Source organism: Manis pentadactyla, chromosome 9 (assembly GCF_030020395.1).
Source record: "Manis pentadactyla isolate mManPen7 chromosome 9, mManPen7.hap1, whole genome shotgun sequence".
NCBI lineage: Eukaryota > Metazoa > Chordata > Mammalia > Pholidota > Manidae > Manis > Manis pentadactyla.
The window spans coordinates 103,806,668-103,822,409 of record NC_080027.1 but is presented as its reverse complement, the minus strand read 5'-3'; the positions used below and the strand labels follow the sequence as shown (position 1 = coordinate 103,822,409).

General features: G+C 47.5%; 1 protein-coding gene across 4 annotated transcripts in view; it reads left to right on the top strand.

Annotated features, from left to right (window-relative positions):
- TNR (tenascin R) overlaps positions 1 to 13,769 on the top strand; it is a 395,087-nt gene extending 381,318 nt beyond the window's left edge. For 3 of the 4 annotated variants that reach the window (XM_036918087.2, XM_036918086.2, XM_036918089.2), the window contains 5 exons: positions 162 to 313; positions 1,750 to 1,846; positions 6,252 to 6,413; positions 10,467 to 10,630; positions 11,539 to 13,769. In XM_036918087.2, the coding sequence (XP_036773982.2) occupies positions 162 to 313; positions 1,750 to 1,846; positions 6,252 to 6,413; positions 10,467 to 10,630; positions 11,539 to 11,658 (695 nt within the window). In that variant the 3' untranslated portion in view covers positions 11,659 to 13,769. Of the gene's footprint in view, positions 1 to 161; positions 314 to 1,749; positions 3,555 to 6,251; positions 6,414 to 10,466; positions 10,631 to 11,538 lie in introns of those variants that run through there. The other variant, XM_057507894.1, reaches the window with a different exon arrangement.
- The last annotated feature ends 1,973 nt before the right edge of the window (positions 13,770 to 15,742 follow it).

The window sequence follows — 15,742 nt, the reverse complement described above, 5'->3', positions numbered from 1 at the left end:
GGTGGTGCAAGGTTCTCGTGCACTGATGGAGATCCAGGGAGGATTCCTTACAGCTCTTGATGAAGTATCATGAAGCCTCTAAAAACTTCTCAAATCCAAGGGGCTCTTACGCATAGTGGGAGAAAGAATCCTTTCTGGAAATTGCCTCTTTTCCTTTGCAGGGGGCCGAGTGTTCCCTCATCCTCAAGACTGTGCCCAGCATTTGATGAATGGAGACACTCTGAGTGGGGTTTATACCATCTTTCTCAAGGGAGAGCTAAGCCAAAAGTTACAGGTGTACTGCGACATGGCCACGGATGGGGGAGGCTGGATTGTAAGTACCCTCACTACTCCCCATGCATGCAGACAGCACTGTTCTAGCCCACCTGGCTCAGCACCATGGGCCCAGACCTCAGCACCCTCTGGCCGTCCCTTCATCCACACCCTCAGCTGTCCATCTCGGGGTTCTTCATGCTGTCAGGGCCCTTGCTCAGCAGCCCAATCATAGGTTTGACCAGGCATAGGAAGGGCTGAGCACATCGAGGCCATGGTGGCCTGGCCCAGGGAAGGGGCCCCAGGAATACTGCTCCCTCTGTGAGGAGAGTTGATGCAGGAGGGTGCCAGGGAAGGGGAGTAGTGGCTCAGATAGGTGCAGGGGCCTTGCCCGCTGAAGACTGTAGCTCTAATAAAGGAATAGAGGGGCAGCTCCTCCCCAGGGGGAGGTGAGCGTCCATGGGGGGATAATCAGGGTCTTTCTCTGGGAGGATTACATGAGAGAAGCAGATAAGGGGCAAAGCATGGATAGCCACCTCTAGTCACGAAGGTCACCCTGGCCGCCATCCTTCCCTGGCCTCCCTGCTTCTGCCCCAGAGCCTTCAGGGAACCCCAGTGACTGAGAAGAGGGAGACACCGTTTCCTGTCATGGCCCTCCTCCCACAGCTGATGGGGCAGCACCAAGAGGAGAGAGAGGGCCGCCTGGCCAAGGGCCCAACTGTCAGTGCAGCCCACTGAGGGGAAGGGAGAGTTCCGGCAGCCTGGCCTTACAGCAGCCCAGCAGGGCTGGGTCCCCACAAGACAGAAACCCAGCCCATCCGCCCTCCTGTGGCTGCCCCCGCCCCCCTCCAGCACTACTAACACTTAGAGGTGTATTCTGCCCGGGGCAAAATGGATAGTGTTTTAATGGAGTTAAATGGTGGCTGTGCTCATAACAGCTACTCTTGGGAGACATTTTCTTTTACGTTTCTGATATTTGTGCCTCCTTCTTAAAGCATAATTGGAAATTGAAGCCAAGGCTGATGTATTGAAGGTTACGTGAAATTAGCCCTCAAACAGCTCAGAGAATGAATGATATACAATTGCTTTGCCTGCAATAGGACAATGACAGTGACCAGTTGATTGGAAGATGGTCCCGTTCTTTTGGTGAGAAATGCTTTCTGCTGCACTCCATGTTGCAAAAAGATTAATCTGAGAGCCAAGCCTTATTTCCTCTGGCAGGTTGGGGACTTGATATGTATCCTGAATCCTTTCTACTTTGCAGGGGTGCAAATTAGTGTCAATATCACACCCTGGCCAATTCCTCAGAGGCCTCTGCATTTCAAGAAAAGAGCTCTGAGCCTCTCCTATGAAGACTGCTGAGCAAATACAGAGCTCTGCCCTGCAGTGTCCTTGCCTGAGCATCTTCGTCGTTGCAGATATAAAACGGCTCTAGCGATTTTCCTCATGAGTTTGCTATCCTTGGCATCTCTTCATTCCCTGCCTTTCTCTTCACAGGTATTCCAGAGACGGCAGAATGGCCAAACGGATTTTTTCCGGAAATGGGCTGAGTACCGCGTTGGCTTTGGGAACCTGGAGGATGAGTTTTGGCTGGGTAACGCCTCTCTGCTTTCTCCTGGAGTGCTGCTCTGGCTTCTTGTCCATCTTTCTCCTTTCTGGGTCCATCTGGGACTACCAGAAACCCTGTGCCTGTTAAGAAGTTGACAACTCATGAATTGCTTTCAGTACCTCTTGCTCTATTTGGCTCCACTATTGATCTGTTTTTGTCTTATTGTGGTGTTTTCCTCTTTTCTCTGTCTCTTCCCATCCTCATTAATAGTCTCTTATGCTGATGGGTCTTGACAAGAGGCAACTACAAAGAGAGTGAGCTGCCTGGTTGGGGGAAGGAGAAGGGAGCAGCAGGCTGGCTGGGCATCTCTCAGAAGCCAGGCCCCAGCCAGCCTGCAGGTCAGGAGGAAATGAGGCAGTCCCTCTGCTCTGGTTCCTTGGGGGAATGTTATTTCCTGACTTGGCAAGGGAAGGGAAAAATGAGAACGGCATTAGAGGTGACTGTTCATTTCCTAGAGGCTGACACAAGCAGGGGGTGTGATTGAGAACTGCACTGGTGTGAGACGGCAAACACACACCTGACCCAGGCAGATGGCAGTGGCCCCAATCCCGGAAAGCAGTACATTTATTATCACCTGCCTCTCCCTCTTGGCTGGGTTTCCATTCACAGTAATTTGTGCAGGAAAGCAGGGGGGAAGGTGAATGATCAGTTCCCATATGTGCGGTCTCCTCTCCTGTCACTGTCTCATGCAGGCCTCACTGTCTTTCTCCTGGATCCTCATATCACAGCCTCCTAACTGGCCTCCAAGCCTCCAGGACCATCCCACTGACCACATGCTGATCTTGCTTATGCCCCAAATCTGAGCATTCGTTAAACCCCACTTGTGAAACTTTTCAGTGACTCCTCATCACCACCAGGTGAAAGGCCCTCTCTAATCTACCTCTGGAGCCTACTCCCCATCCTGACCCCAAAGTCCAAATGTTCTGAACCACTAATGTTTCCTCTGCAAGGCCTGCTCTGCCAGCCAACTGTCCCCCTTCCCTCTACACCTTGGTGCCCATCTGTGCATATTCAAAGACTCAGCTGAACACCTCTTCCCCCACAGACCCTATCCTCCCCTTTTCTCTCACCCTTTGACTGTGGGAGAATTGGCTGGTATCTTTTCTGTGGGCCCAAATCACAGCATCCATTTCCTTTCTGTCTCTCTTGACTATCTATGTAAACTTCCTTCAGGGATGGGACCACATCATATTTAACCCCATTGCCTGTATATGGTACCTGGGGATAATAGGTACCTAAAGCATAGACACCAATTAATCAATCATCAATCATTAAGAACTTGTTGAGCAGCTATTAGATGCCCAGATCTGTGTTTGCTGATGTGGTAATAAAAATACAAGGCAAAATGCATATAATAACATTGAGAGAGAAGTAAAATGAATAGAAAAATATCTTTACCTTCTAAGAGTTTGCAAACAGCTTGGAGACAGGTTCAATGCCCATGGCTCAAGGCACCCAGAGCAGACAGTGCCCACATTTCCCAGACCTCTGCCATGTGCACCACTTTCACAATTTTGGACATATCTGCGAAATATCTAATCTATCATGCACTTACATTCTCCATAGATCACTTGTTCTATGTAATTAAATCTATCATTTTGAAGCTCCATAACATTGCCAAAAATGGAAAGCTAGTTTATTATCATATGCTGTAAGTAAAAGGGAGCCTCAAAAGTAAATGCAATGAAAACAGTTTTAATGTCATTAAATGGCAGTGAAATCTGGGGACTCCAAACTGTTGGTGGTGGTATTGCTGATGGTGGTGGAGGAGGTAAAAATGAAGATGAGAAAACATTAGATGTTAAACCACAAGGTACTATAACCAAACTGAGACTGAGAATTAAGGGTAGGATCAGGGTTAGGGCTTCTCATTAATCTATTAAGAGAGAGAGAAAGAGTATTTGGGAATAATCTTCCTCCATATATATTCAAGGTATTCAGTCCTTATTCCCAAAACATTTCTCGTATCATCAGAGATGCCAGCCCACACTGGGAAACACAGTACTTGACCTGTGAGCTGTGAACAAGAAGCCACAGCTATTCAGACAGGAAGAGTTCCTCTTTGTGGAGAAGGCATTGAGGGATGACCAGGGAGAATAACCAAGGGAAGGGGGCAGATAGAGAGGCAAAGCAGGATCCTTTTGATGTGTGCAGATGCGACAATGAAGAAACCGTTCAACCAGAAGGAAGGCACAGGTCAGGGAAAGAAGAAAATGAGGTTAGCGGGGTAAAATGGAGACCCATCTTGGTATCTGAGTTGGAAAGAGAAGTCTTGGCCTAATGCCATAGGTAACAGAGAGACTGTGAGAATTCTTTGTAGAGGCCTGGCTTAGTGATGTGCAGTTTGACAGCAATACTCATGTTGGGAGTAACACTGTGACCCAACTTGGTGTCCTAAGTTGGGTTCCCTATAGGCAGAGCCTGAGACAAGGATTACTACTCAAGTGATTTATTGAAGGAGTGCTCTCAGGAGAAGAGGGATGCGGGAGGCAGGGCAGAGCAGGGGGGAAAGGGGCAAAAATCCAGGCTTAGGTGGTCGACTAGGTTTAGTCTGATCCTCCAGGAACCTCTAGAGCATTGAATTGCTCCTCAGAGTTGGTCCCCACTGGGGCAAAGAGGCAGGACTTTGGTACCCCGCATCAGACTCTGATAGAGGTCTGCCTAAGGCACAGGGAGGGGAGAGTATATCTTCCCAGGTGAAGTGGCTCCCATTTGGTCAAGAAGACAGCATCTGTGAGCTGTTAGCAGCCAACCTCTGCAGCTGCTGTGGGCTGTGTCCACTGTCCAGTTAGTCATCTGAGCAGAGTACTACAGGACCCATTGCATTCACACAAGCACACAAGCGAGAATGTGGGTCAGCCACCCAACAAACAGCAAACAGCTTCAACTTGCAATCAATACAGAGCTTCATTTTTTGTTCATTTATTTTGTTTTCTATTGAAATATAGTTGACACACATCATCATAACTGATTTCAGGTGTACAACATAGTGATTTGACAACTATATACATTACTAAATGGTTACCAGGGTGTAGTTGAAATCTTTCAACATACAAAGATGTTACAATATTATTGACCATATTCCCTATACTTATGTTCATCCCCCTAACTGTTTATTTTATAATTGGAAGTTTGTACCTTTTTATCCCCTTTACCTGTTTCGACCATCCCTCTACCCTCTCCTCTATAGCAACCACCCACTTTGTTCTCTGTGTTTATGAGTCTCTTTCTAAATTGTTTGCTTGTTTGTTCAGTCAATGTAAAGCTTTAATTCAAACAAGATACTGAAGAAGAAAGATACAGGGGACCCTCAGTCAATCATTTCACCTCTCTGGATTTCAGCCTCCTTTTCCACAAAACAAATAGATTAGTTTAACTAATCTCTAAATTCCCTTCCATGTCCGCAATCCTTTGATTCTAAATCATGGCGTACTCTGATCAGTGTCAGATGTAGCAAAGCACGAGGACCCCAGTTGAGTAGACAGACAGACACCAGGAGGATTCAGTGATCATTAGCAATACAAGGTGAGTGGTTCAAACTCTGGGCAGACAGGTCAAAGTCAGAAAATCACAGGACACAGCCAGCCAGGACAAATGGACAGGAAAATGCGTATAAGACAATGTCACCGAGGAAGATCTGGGCTCTGCCCAAAATCTGCCCTTGCAGAAGTTTGTACCTTACAGCAATGTCTGAGACTAAGGCCTGGAAAGCTTAGAGTCAAGGAGAGTGGCTGAGTGAGAGTAACTCCCCAGAAAGACCAGTGAAAAGGCAGGGGAGCAAGCTGTAGCAGGTGCATTAGAGACAAAGGAACTGGAGGCAGGACGCAGGTGACAATACTCCCTGACCTGCATGTGGAAGCCTCAGGAGGGCTGGAGGCTGAGAGAAGTAGGGGCAGTGCAATGAGAGGTGGACAGAGCCCCTTGGCAGGCTGGAGGGTGTCTGGGAATCCTGCAACCCTAGGGCCCGCTCTAAACAGCCCTGATCAGTGTCTCTGCCTCTTGATTCCTACCGCCCACACCAAAAGATTCACACCTGTATAATGCCTCTTGTCATTTTTTACCCCACACCGTGGTTTGGAGAGGGAGGTGATGGGAGATGGAGCCGGGAATCCTGAGGCTCAGCTGGTCAGTTACTGGGTCCAGACTAGAGGTTAGGCCCTCTGAGCTGACCTGGGACAGGAGCTCATCAGCAGACGAGCGTGGCCTTTTGCAGGAGGAAATTCAGAGCCCAGTAGGGTCTGTCTGATGATGACCTCGGGAGGGCTGAGGGCAAAAGCAGTCTGGAACACCCCTCCCCTTCCCATAACATCTGTTCTGAGGATGGTTGCATTTCCCTCCACTTCCAAAGCCACGGGGTCCAGGCCCATTGCACTCTCCGCTCTCTCCATAGGGCTAGACGACATACACCGGATCACGTCCCAGGGCCGCTACGAGCTGCGCGTGGACATGCGCGACGGCCAGGAGGCTGCCTTCGCCCACTACGACAAGTTCTCTGTGGAGGACAGCAGAAGCCTGTACAAACTCCACATAGGGGCTTACAACGGCACTGCAGGTACTCACCACCCCCCGGGGTCAAGGGGCATGCAGCAGGCCCCCGCATTCTAGGCCTGACCTGCAGCAGCAGCGGGCCAGCGAGGGGGCCAGAGGGCTGGAATCACCGGCTCTGGTCCACGTTGTCCACAACCACTCAGGGAACTGAAATCAGCTTCTCAGGACTTGGGTTCCTCATCTGGAATATCATGATAATAATGCCTTGCCTTACTTCCTATAACAGACAGAAAAAATGCAGTAAATACAGTGAGAATGCTTTTAAAGTTTAAAAAATGTGCAGTGTGAGAGCAAAGGATTGTTTTTCTTGTCTTATATTAATCAATATTGGCTCAGCAAAAGCATAATTGTGGGTAGAAGTCATAGCAATCTCTCATGTCATGACATTTAGGAAAACCATCTTTGAACTAATGAAAACAAACCCCCCTATTCTGAGGTGACACCCCCCCCCCCACCAGCTGTCATCATAGCACCTCCACCAAGGAACAAGCAGCAGCACTTACACAGTCCTCCCCGGCCACATTTCTTTTCGTTCCTCACAAGAACCACCTGCATGGCCACATGTGCCGTATAGATTTTCGTGACATTGCTCCTAAGTTGAGCAACCATCTCTATAAGCTCTGTTGCAATAATAGTTTCATTGGAACATAATATTTAGTCTACTTCCTAGGCTCTGCCAATCTGTTCCTGCGTTCTCTTACAGCACCCTTCATAAAACCCACTTTGCCCAACATTCTGCAGTCTGGTACATGGATTTATGGGTCCTTTCACTAACTCCACCTTTAGGGCCAAATGCTGGTGTATAATTTTAGCAACATTTGTATGCCTCTTGCAATTAAGATCATCAAGTTGCTGCTCTTTCAATTACTACATCTGAGCAATTATTTCTCTTCTAAGACAGTTACCATTACTCTAAAGGAAAGACATGCTGTCCTTTGTTCGTCAAATTGGAGATCATTCCCGAGGCAACCTGACATACCTGAACTGACCCCAACAAAGGTCCAATTTACCATGGTTTGGGCATAAAATAGCTGTTGAAATATAGTGTTTTAAACAAGATGTCAGAATAAATCCTTTATTTAAAAAAACCTGATACTCCCCACGCCTTAAGATGAGAATTATTCAATATAAAAGCAGGTCTTATTTTTCCTACAGAAAGAAAAGCAAGCCCTCCCACTTCCTTACAAGCCCCACCTTCCTCCCTCCTCTTCACCTGCTCCAGGCCTGTTTTTATCTGTCTAACTTGGCCCCCTGCTGCCTCTCTTGTAGCCCTGTCTTGCTACCGGGCCTCCTGGAGCACATTCTACTCTCCCTTCTCATAAGCAAATCCTGCCAACAATGTAGCCAATCACCATAAATTAACTACAGCCTGACACTTCACCTCAAATACTCAGTTCATCTTCTTCAAGAGATGAAAACCTGAGCTTATGTAGTCTGCCCCCTTCTCTGGGTGATTCCCACAATTGTTCTTTCTAGACCAGAAGGTGCCCAGGAGGGAGAGTCCATCCTCTCTTTCTGGCATTTTCTATTACCCAATTCCCCTGGTATTTATCTTTAGCTGTTGCTCATTTTACTGGCCCTCTTGGCAACAATCTAGCCAAGTTGGATGACCTCTCATCCAAGTTCAGCCCCTTCTGCTGTCTGCATTTCTTAAGGCTACCAAAATTCGAGTCTCTAACCAGACTTCTAATTGGATTAGAATTGAAAACTCCAAATCAAGTTATCAAAAACAGGGTGTTGAGCACCTCTTAGATGTTCACTGTGCAAATTATGGGGGCCCAAAATAAACATAAGACATGGCCTCTGCAAGAACTAAACATCTATTTTTTAAAAGGAAACAATTAGAAAGTAACTCACCACAAAATAAATGGTACTCACTTCCAGTTTAGTAGCCCAGAGAAGGGAGTTCTGGCTGGTTGAAGGCAGCAGCATTTGATTGGGACCCCAAGGGTAAGGGACACACTCCAAGGAGGGCAAAGCCTGGAAGAAAAGTCACAGAAAGAACAGTTACTGTAGGTGGAGGGCAGGCATGAAGAGTCCAGGGCAGAATGAATAGAAAGAAGATTGGTGGAGAAGGATGGAGCCAGGTTCTGAGGACCTCGAAACGAAGCAGTAGAGTTCAGCATTCTTATGGTGGGCAGTGAGGAGCCGTGGTAGGTCCTCAGAGCCATAAGGGAAGTCGGGTTTTAGGAAGCTCAATGTGACAGTGATAAACAAGATAAAGCAAATCTGAGTGAAGAACAGAGACCAGCTGGCAGCTGCTGTGTTAATCCTGGGAGGAGATAAAAGGAGCTTTGACTAATGTCAAGAATTAAGAGAAAGTATAAATCTGAACCATGTTTGAAAGTAGAAAAACAAGTACATAGCTTAGATAATGTACTGAATATATGAGGTGGATATATGAGGCAGAAATGGAAAGAAGAGCCAGATCTGAGGAGGAGATAAATGCCAATGTTATGATCACATCTGAGACAACAGCATCAGAGTGGAAGCTGGAGAGAATTGTTCCAGGCAGTGATGAGGGAAAATTCTAGATTATAGGGGATTAAGTAGGAGATGAGAAGATAATAAGATTGTGGGCAGAGATAACATAGCCAAGGAATTGATGGTAAAGAAAATGTCACTAGAGAGCAGAATTAATCCAAGAATTTTTTAAATAAAGGATATGAGTCTGACTTTGGATAGGAGGTGGTGAAATGCTTAAAAAACATACAAAAAAGAAGAAATTTTTCTGCCTTTTCCTGGATCTGGAAGAAATAGGAAAGAATGAGTTGCAAGTAGTAGGATTAGCTGTAGAGATGGACAGAAAACCTGACTCCTTGGAGACTGGGAGGGGAAGATGTAAAGGATGCCATAGAGACAATGATATGTTGAGTTAGGGACCCAAAAGACCTGAGGGAATTGGGCTTCCCCACAAAGCACAGGTGATTCCCTGAAGAGTTAACTTGTGGTGGGAAGAGTTGGAGGCATTGAGTGACTACTGTGAGTGTGGACTTAGATGTCATAGGATCAGAACTATGGTCTCTCCTAGCTTAAGGCAACAGAAGCATCTAGAATAATGTTGAGTCAATAGTGCAAGCCCCATCACACCATCTCTAACCATAAATCCTGCCAAAGGCTTAGCCAATAATTATAAATTAAGTACAGTGTGATCCCTAACTTCAAACACTCAGTTCATGTGAGTCCTCTCTACAGCATCCCAGCAAGAGAACCCCAGCCCCTGTTTGCCTCTAAGAGTGGAGATCTTGCACAGGTCTCTAAGTGATCTATCCTCTATTTGTGAACAGCTCTAATAGTTAGGTAATTTCTCCCCAGATATTTAGCCAAAACATGCCTCCTTACAGTCTTTACCTACTGATCTTCATATGTCCTCAAAGAGTTCTTCTTTAACTTTTTTTCCTACTCATTAGCCCATTGAATATTTCTAGAGAGTGATTTGGACATTTTCTCCACCCTCCAAGCCTGCTCTTGCCAAGACACAGCCCCGGGCCAGTTTCCCGGACCATTTCTCTGACATGATTAGGATTTTCTCATCATGATGTTCCCTGTGGACAGGTACCCTAGTTGGCAGATGTCACTCTTCACACTTGGTACCAAGTTCTGAACATGGGGTTTGGGGTGTGGGTCGACCAGGCCCGACGAACCATGGAGAAGGCCAGGCCGTGGCTGCATGGTGGTGACCCAGAGTGGCCCAGGTTGCCATGATTCCTCAGTGTCTCCTCTGAAGACAAAAGGAACCATGAATGCCTGTGTCCCAGTGCAGGCATGGAGGAAATAGATAGTGGTGGTGAGGTGGCGCACAGTGGACAGAGCTTGGAGCAGAAGGTCAGGGAAATGAGGAAATGAGATGGAGAGAGCAACATGGAAGCAGTTGACCTGGGGGATAAGGTGGAGTGAGAGTCCAGTACAGCCAGGCTGAGAAACAGGTGGAAGTGGGAGAGATAATGGAAGGTCCCCTGCTTGGAAGCCAGATTATTGGGGAATAGGTCAAATGCGCAGAAAATCCTTACAAAACAGGGACAAACTGGACAGCCTCACAAACATATCTTTCTTGCAGGGGACTCCCTCAGCTACCATCAGGGACGGCCTTTCTCCACAGAGGACAGAGACAACGATGTTGCGGTTACCAACTGTGCCATGTCATATAAGGGAGCCTGGTGGTATAAGAACTGCCACCGGACCAACCTCAACGGGAAATATGGAGAGTCCAGGCACAGCCAGGTGGGTGGAGCTCAGCCGCTGTCAGGAGTGACCCAGAGCTGTGGGACCCACAGTCCCTTAGCTGTATTATGTTTTGAATAAATGTGTGGGTCTTACAATACTGAGAGTCTTGAGAAAAAGAAAAGTAACACAGACACTGGGATAAGGGCAGGACAGAGTAGAAGCCAGAGGAAGGAAAGCATCTAGACGCAAGAGCTAGAAATCAGCCAGAGAAGCCCTTGGCATAGTCAAGTTCCACTGCATTTCCTCATCTAGAAGATCCCGTGAAGAGCTTATCAATTCCATGAACAGCTTCCCAGACCCGGCTTCATCTTAAGAAGGGCCCCAGGATAGGAGAGATCAGAAATACCAGTGTAAACTAGACTCTCTTTCCCCGTTAGAGACTTCAAGTTCATAGGCTGGGCTGGGTAACAGGGTGACTAATGAGGCCAACTGGGACTTCCCCAGTTTTAGCCCTGCAAGGCCAGCAGCCAGGGAAACTCCTTAACCCTAAGTGAACCAAGATGGTCGCCACAGGTGGAGACCACTTGGCTCGCCCATCGGGAGTGGGCAGACACAGTTATTCTCTTCAAAATGCTTCCATCCTGTTGGGGTTTTGAAATTCAACATGGGTTACTGGCACATGCAACTTCTGAGAGCCAAAAACAGAAAGCTGGCAATAAGGAATGACCTGCAGCATATTCCCCAGTAAAGACCCAGCTTACAGATGTGTTTGAAGAGAAAATCTGAAAGGAAATTGTGCTCCACTATCCTTACCGGGGACTGAACCTCAAAGCTTCATGTTAATGGAAAATGGCTAAATTTACACCTTGGAGTCCCTGCTCCCATCGTTCCCCTTCTTTTCAAGCTGGATGTTCCCCCGGTGTCAGGGGAAGGGTGATTGACATGCTTATCTTTCTCCCTCCCAGGGGATCAACTGGTACCATTGGAAAGGCCACGAGTTTTCCATCCCCTTTGTGGAAATGAAGATGCGGCCCTATAACCACCGTCTCATGGCCGGGAGGAAGCGGCGGTCCTCGCAGTTCTGAGCAATGGACAGCCGCAAGCCAACTGACCTTTTCTGTCATTTGTATTTTATAACATGAAACAGGGGGTGGGGGGTAAGAGTAATGTGCTTTGCAACATATTAAGAGTGTCTGAAGGAAGCAGGATGTAGCAGGAATTCGCTGAGAGTCATCTGCTCGTGGTTTCTGCTGCCGCAGGGCCTGACCCTTGGTCTCCATTCTCCCTCCTATCCCGTCTTCCTTAACCTTCCCTTCTTTTCCCCACCAAGCAGGAGAAGTGGGAAGTTTTTGTAAAAGACCCATTCAAAGGTAAGCCCCGGAGTGATACTGTTCTGGCCGCAGGCCTTGTCCTGCCCTCCTCCTCAACTGCCCGTCCCTGTCAGGCAGTACTGCCGGCGTCACTGTCTTCGACGACCAGTTTCTCACACTAGCCTGGGGAAGAAGCCTCATCAGAAGAGCTTTGCCAACAACTCCCCTTCAGAGGAAACAGATCACCCCATTCCAACAGCCCAGGTCCTTTTTAACGGGCGAAAGATTCTCATCTTCTGATGCTCTTTCCAGCTGAGTGTCCTGTGTTACCTTTGAAGAGTGGTGGCCTCCTTTCCAGCCCCAACTCATCCTGTGCTGACTTCCTTCCTACCCTGAGGCCCCCGTGGCCCCACATGCCCAGCCATTGCTCTGGACTCTGGTTCCCAAAGTGTTGCCCATCCCTGGCCCCTCCCTCGGGTCAGACAGACAGCAACTTTCTTTGGGAATGGGAGGGGGAGATGGTTGTGGGTTTTAGCTCTTTTGGATCAGGACACCTGCCATTGAGATCATAGGTTCCATGGGGACACAGATCTTACCTAGCCCTGTTTGCTCTGTTTGTGGTCCTATTGGTTGTGGATTTTTTTTCTTTCCTGAATTGCAAACTGAAGGCCTCATTTGTGTCTTCAGCCAGGCTCTCCTTAAGGTGGGTGGCTTAATAAGAATCAGAAGAAGTTATGTGACCAGCCAGCCATTCCTCTGACTGACAACCCGTGAGAAGAGGTGGATTTGGGGGGTCTGGGTTTCTGGTTTTTTCTCCTTTTTTGGGCCTTTGGGAAACAGGAATGACCTCTTAAATGTGGCAAGATGATGAGACACCTTTCTCATCTTCTTTTATTATTCTGCCTTTGAGAGGAAAAATGAAAAATGCCAGAGGAAATTGCATCTAGAAATCCAGAGGTGAGCAGGGGAGGCCTGTGGGCCTACCTCCCATTTTATGACATGTGCTCTCGTCACTAGCATGATTTGATTTTTAAGCCCAAGAGAGCTGGAGCTCTAGAAGCTGTGACCCTCAACTGCTCCAAATCAAATGTCGGCTGGAAGCCGGCCTGCAGCTTTCGCCAAGTCAGTGCCCTGCTTCCCCAGCTGCTTTCTGCCTTCCCTTGCCTTTTCCTCAAAGCCCCAGGTTCATTTTCTGTAGTGCCCGTTTTCAGACCAACTAGGGCATCTGATCTCTTTCTTTCCCAGGTTCTGGATGAGCCTAAGAGCCGGCAGTTTTCTAATGGAACATCCACAACCTCACCAAGCTTGCTAACCAGGAAAGGACAGTCGCTCGAGCTGACGGTCCCACTTCTGATGTTCTGGGGATGACATCAGCGGCCCCTTGCTGTAGGCACTCCCCCTTCTGCAGGTCTCCCAGCCTCGCTCACTGCTGTGGTGTGGGTGTGCTGGACAAACCTGGTGCTGGAAAATGGAGATGACATTTCCATTTCTCAGTTCACCATGGGCTTTAAGAAAGCTAGGAAAAGGAGGGAGAAGCAGAAGAGCCCCTTCAAAATATCTGTAAATTAAAGAAGATTCAGCTAGACAGTGGGACACCAATGAGTGGTGGAAGCACATTAACTGAGGGACTAGGGGCTAAGGTATAGGCCTCCTCTGCATTTTTGGCTCCATGGCAGAAGGGCTGTTGTTGACGTCTCTGGGTCTCAGTTTCCTCACCTATTGAATGAAAGTTTAAACTTGAATGGCTTCTAACTGCCCTTTCCATTTGAATAGTCAGCAACACTAGCCTCTGATCTGAAAATGAGTAGAAATTGGCATGGGCGAGAAAGCTTGATTAAGTAATGAAAATTTACCATAAGCCCTGTTTTATTAAAAAGAAGGAAAGAAGGAGGGAGGGAGGGAGGGAGGGAGGGAGGGAGGGAAAGAAGAAAGGAAGGAAGGACTGATTCAGAAATCATAAGGAAAACACACACCACACACACACACATAGGAGAAAACATTGAGATAATGCCAAATAAGAGGCTGAACTAATTTTGTCCATAAAAGCAGAGCCCAGGGACCTGGGTGGTGCCAGTACATACAATCCACCTCATCAAGGGAACTGAAATGGAAAAAGATTATGAATCCTTGTGTCATCAATTCAGGTAAAAGCGAGAAACATCAGGGAAAGAAAACCTGCCTTTTATTGGAACCATTTTTCCCTGCGGAACCTTTTTCTAAATAGTATCAGCAGCATTGCCTACATTCATTTTAAAGAATTTCAAAGCGAGAAAGATACTTCAAAGAGCAGTCCAAGCTTCTATAAAGGGATATTGTAGATTCCTTTCATTAAATTGAGTGATTTTCTCCCAGGTTCTCACCATTTTTAAGTCGCTTTGCCCCCTTCTCTCCCCAGGCCCCATGATCAACTAGACTCAAAGCTTAACTTTCCTCTCTGATTCCAGCTTATCCTGTTCCTCCGAGCACGTGTGCTCTTCCCACGAGTAGATCCAGAAAGCAATACTCACTTGCACACAGCCGCCTAAGCCCACCAAAGTTTCCATCAGGGGGCTCCAAAGGAACAGAAGTGCACCCTGCCCGGAGGCAATTTAACTGCAGGCACATCAGGAAATACGCTTAAAACAAACAAACAAAAAACCCTACCAGTGTCTGCAACAGACTCACTGCCTAGACGCCAAGATCCAGGCAGTTTTTCCTTTTTGAATTTCCCCACCAAATAGTTCCCAACACAGCGAACGCACATTTCCAGAAAGCAAAGGAGGTGGATTTAAATGGGTAGGGTGGGCACTCAGGGACATGAAATGTGGGGAAAACCACTAGCCTGTAGGCCAGATTTAACTGGAAAAGGGCGGCTTGCTAAGTGTGACCGCGAGGTGGCAGTCACAATCCCCGGCCACCTCCTGAAACCGTGTGAACCACCGCTGGGGTTGAGGGCAGCAAGTCCCTCCGGTTTCCAGAACTCACACCAAACCAGGACCCAGGGAAATAGGGCAACTGACTTGCACAAGAGATTGATTTGTTAAACAACGACAGCAATAATGGCAGCAAGGAAATGTACGGCGCACTTCTACAAATAGTCAGCTCGGCCCTCCCCCCAGCCCCACAGCTCCCCACTCCACTACCCATAAAGCGGTAAGGCACCGCAACACTCTTTCCCCCTCCACCTGGAAACCAACCAGTTTTCTGCGCCCGAAAAACTGTTTCAAGTAAACCCAGAGAGAACCAAGGTTGCCAGTGAGCTCAATGCCAAACCAAACCTAGTCACACTTACACGCTTTAAAAATCCAGTCCCAGAACAGAGCTGTATAGATAAAGGGACAATAGGTCATTATGGAATCTTTTCAAAGAGCTCTTTAAAAGCCATCCATTGACAAAAGGGTTTGTGAGTTCCTCTTTGTTCTCTCTTCTGGAGAAACAAAGTGAACCTGTGAGAACAATGACTGCACCAAGCTGAGGGTCAAAATGGACTAGCTAGTGACCTGGATTTGCAAATATCCCTGGGGCATGAAAACATTTTTCCTTTTTTTTTTTTTAACCTCCACCCAGAATCTCAGGAAAGGTGGAGCCACTTACTCAGGATATGTGCTGTTCTGTGGCCTGCTTTCTTATCACCAGACTTCTATTCGGCCTTACTTCCAACTCTTTCCCTCCAAAGGGATCACTCGGCTTGCACCCCACCATCTACTCTTAAGATTTGGGGGAAAAAAAGTTTGAAAAAAAAATCAAACTTCAGTTCGGTTTCAGTAATCCCATAGAAGATGAGATAATTTGTTCTCACTGGCCTCCGACTTGCCCAGGCTGCAGCAAGGGCCTTGGGACCCCAGAAGCCTGGCGGGAATCCATGCAGGTGGTCAGTCTG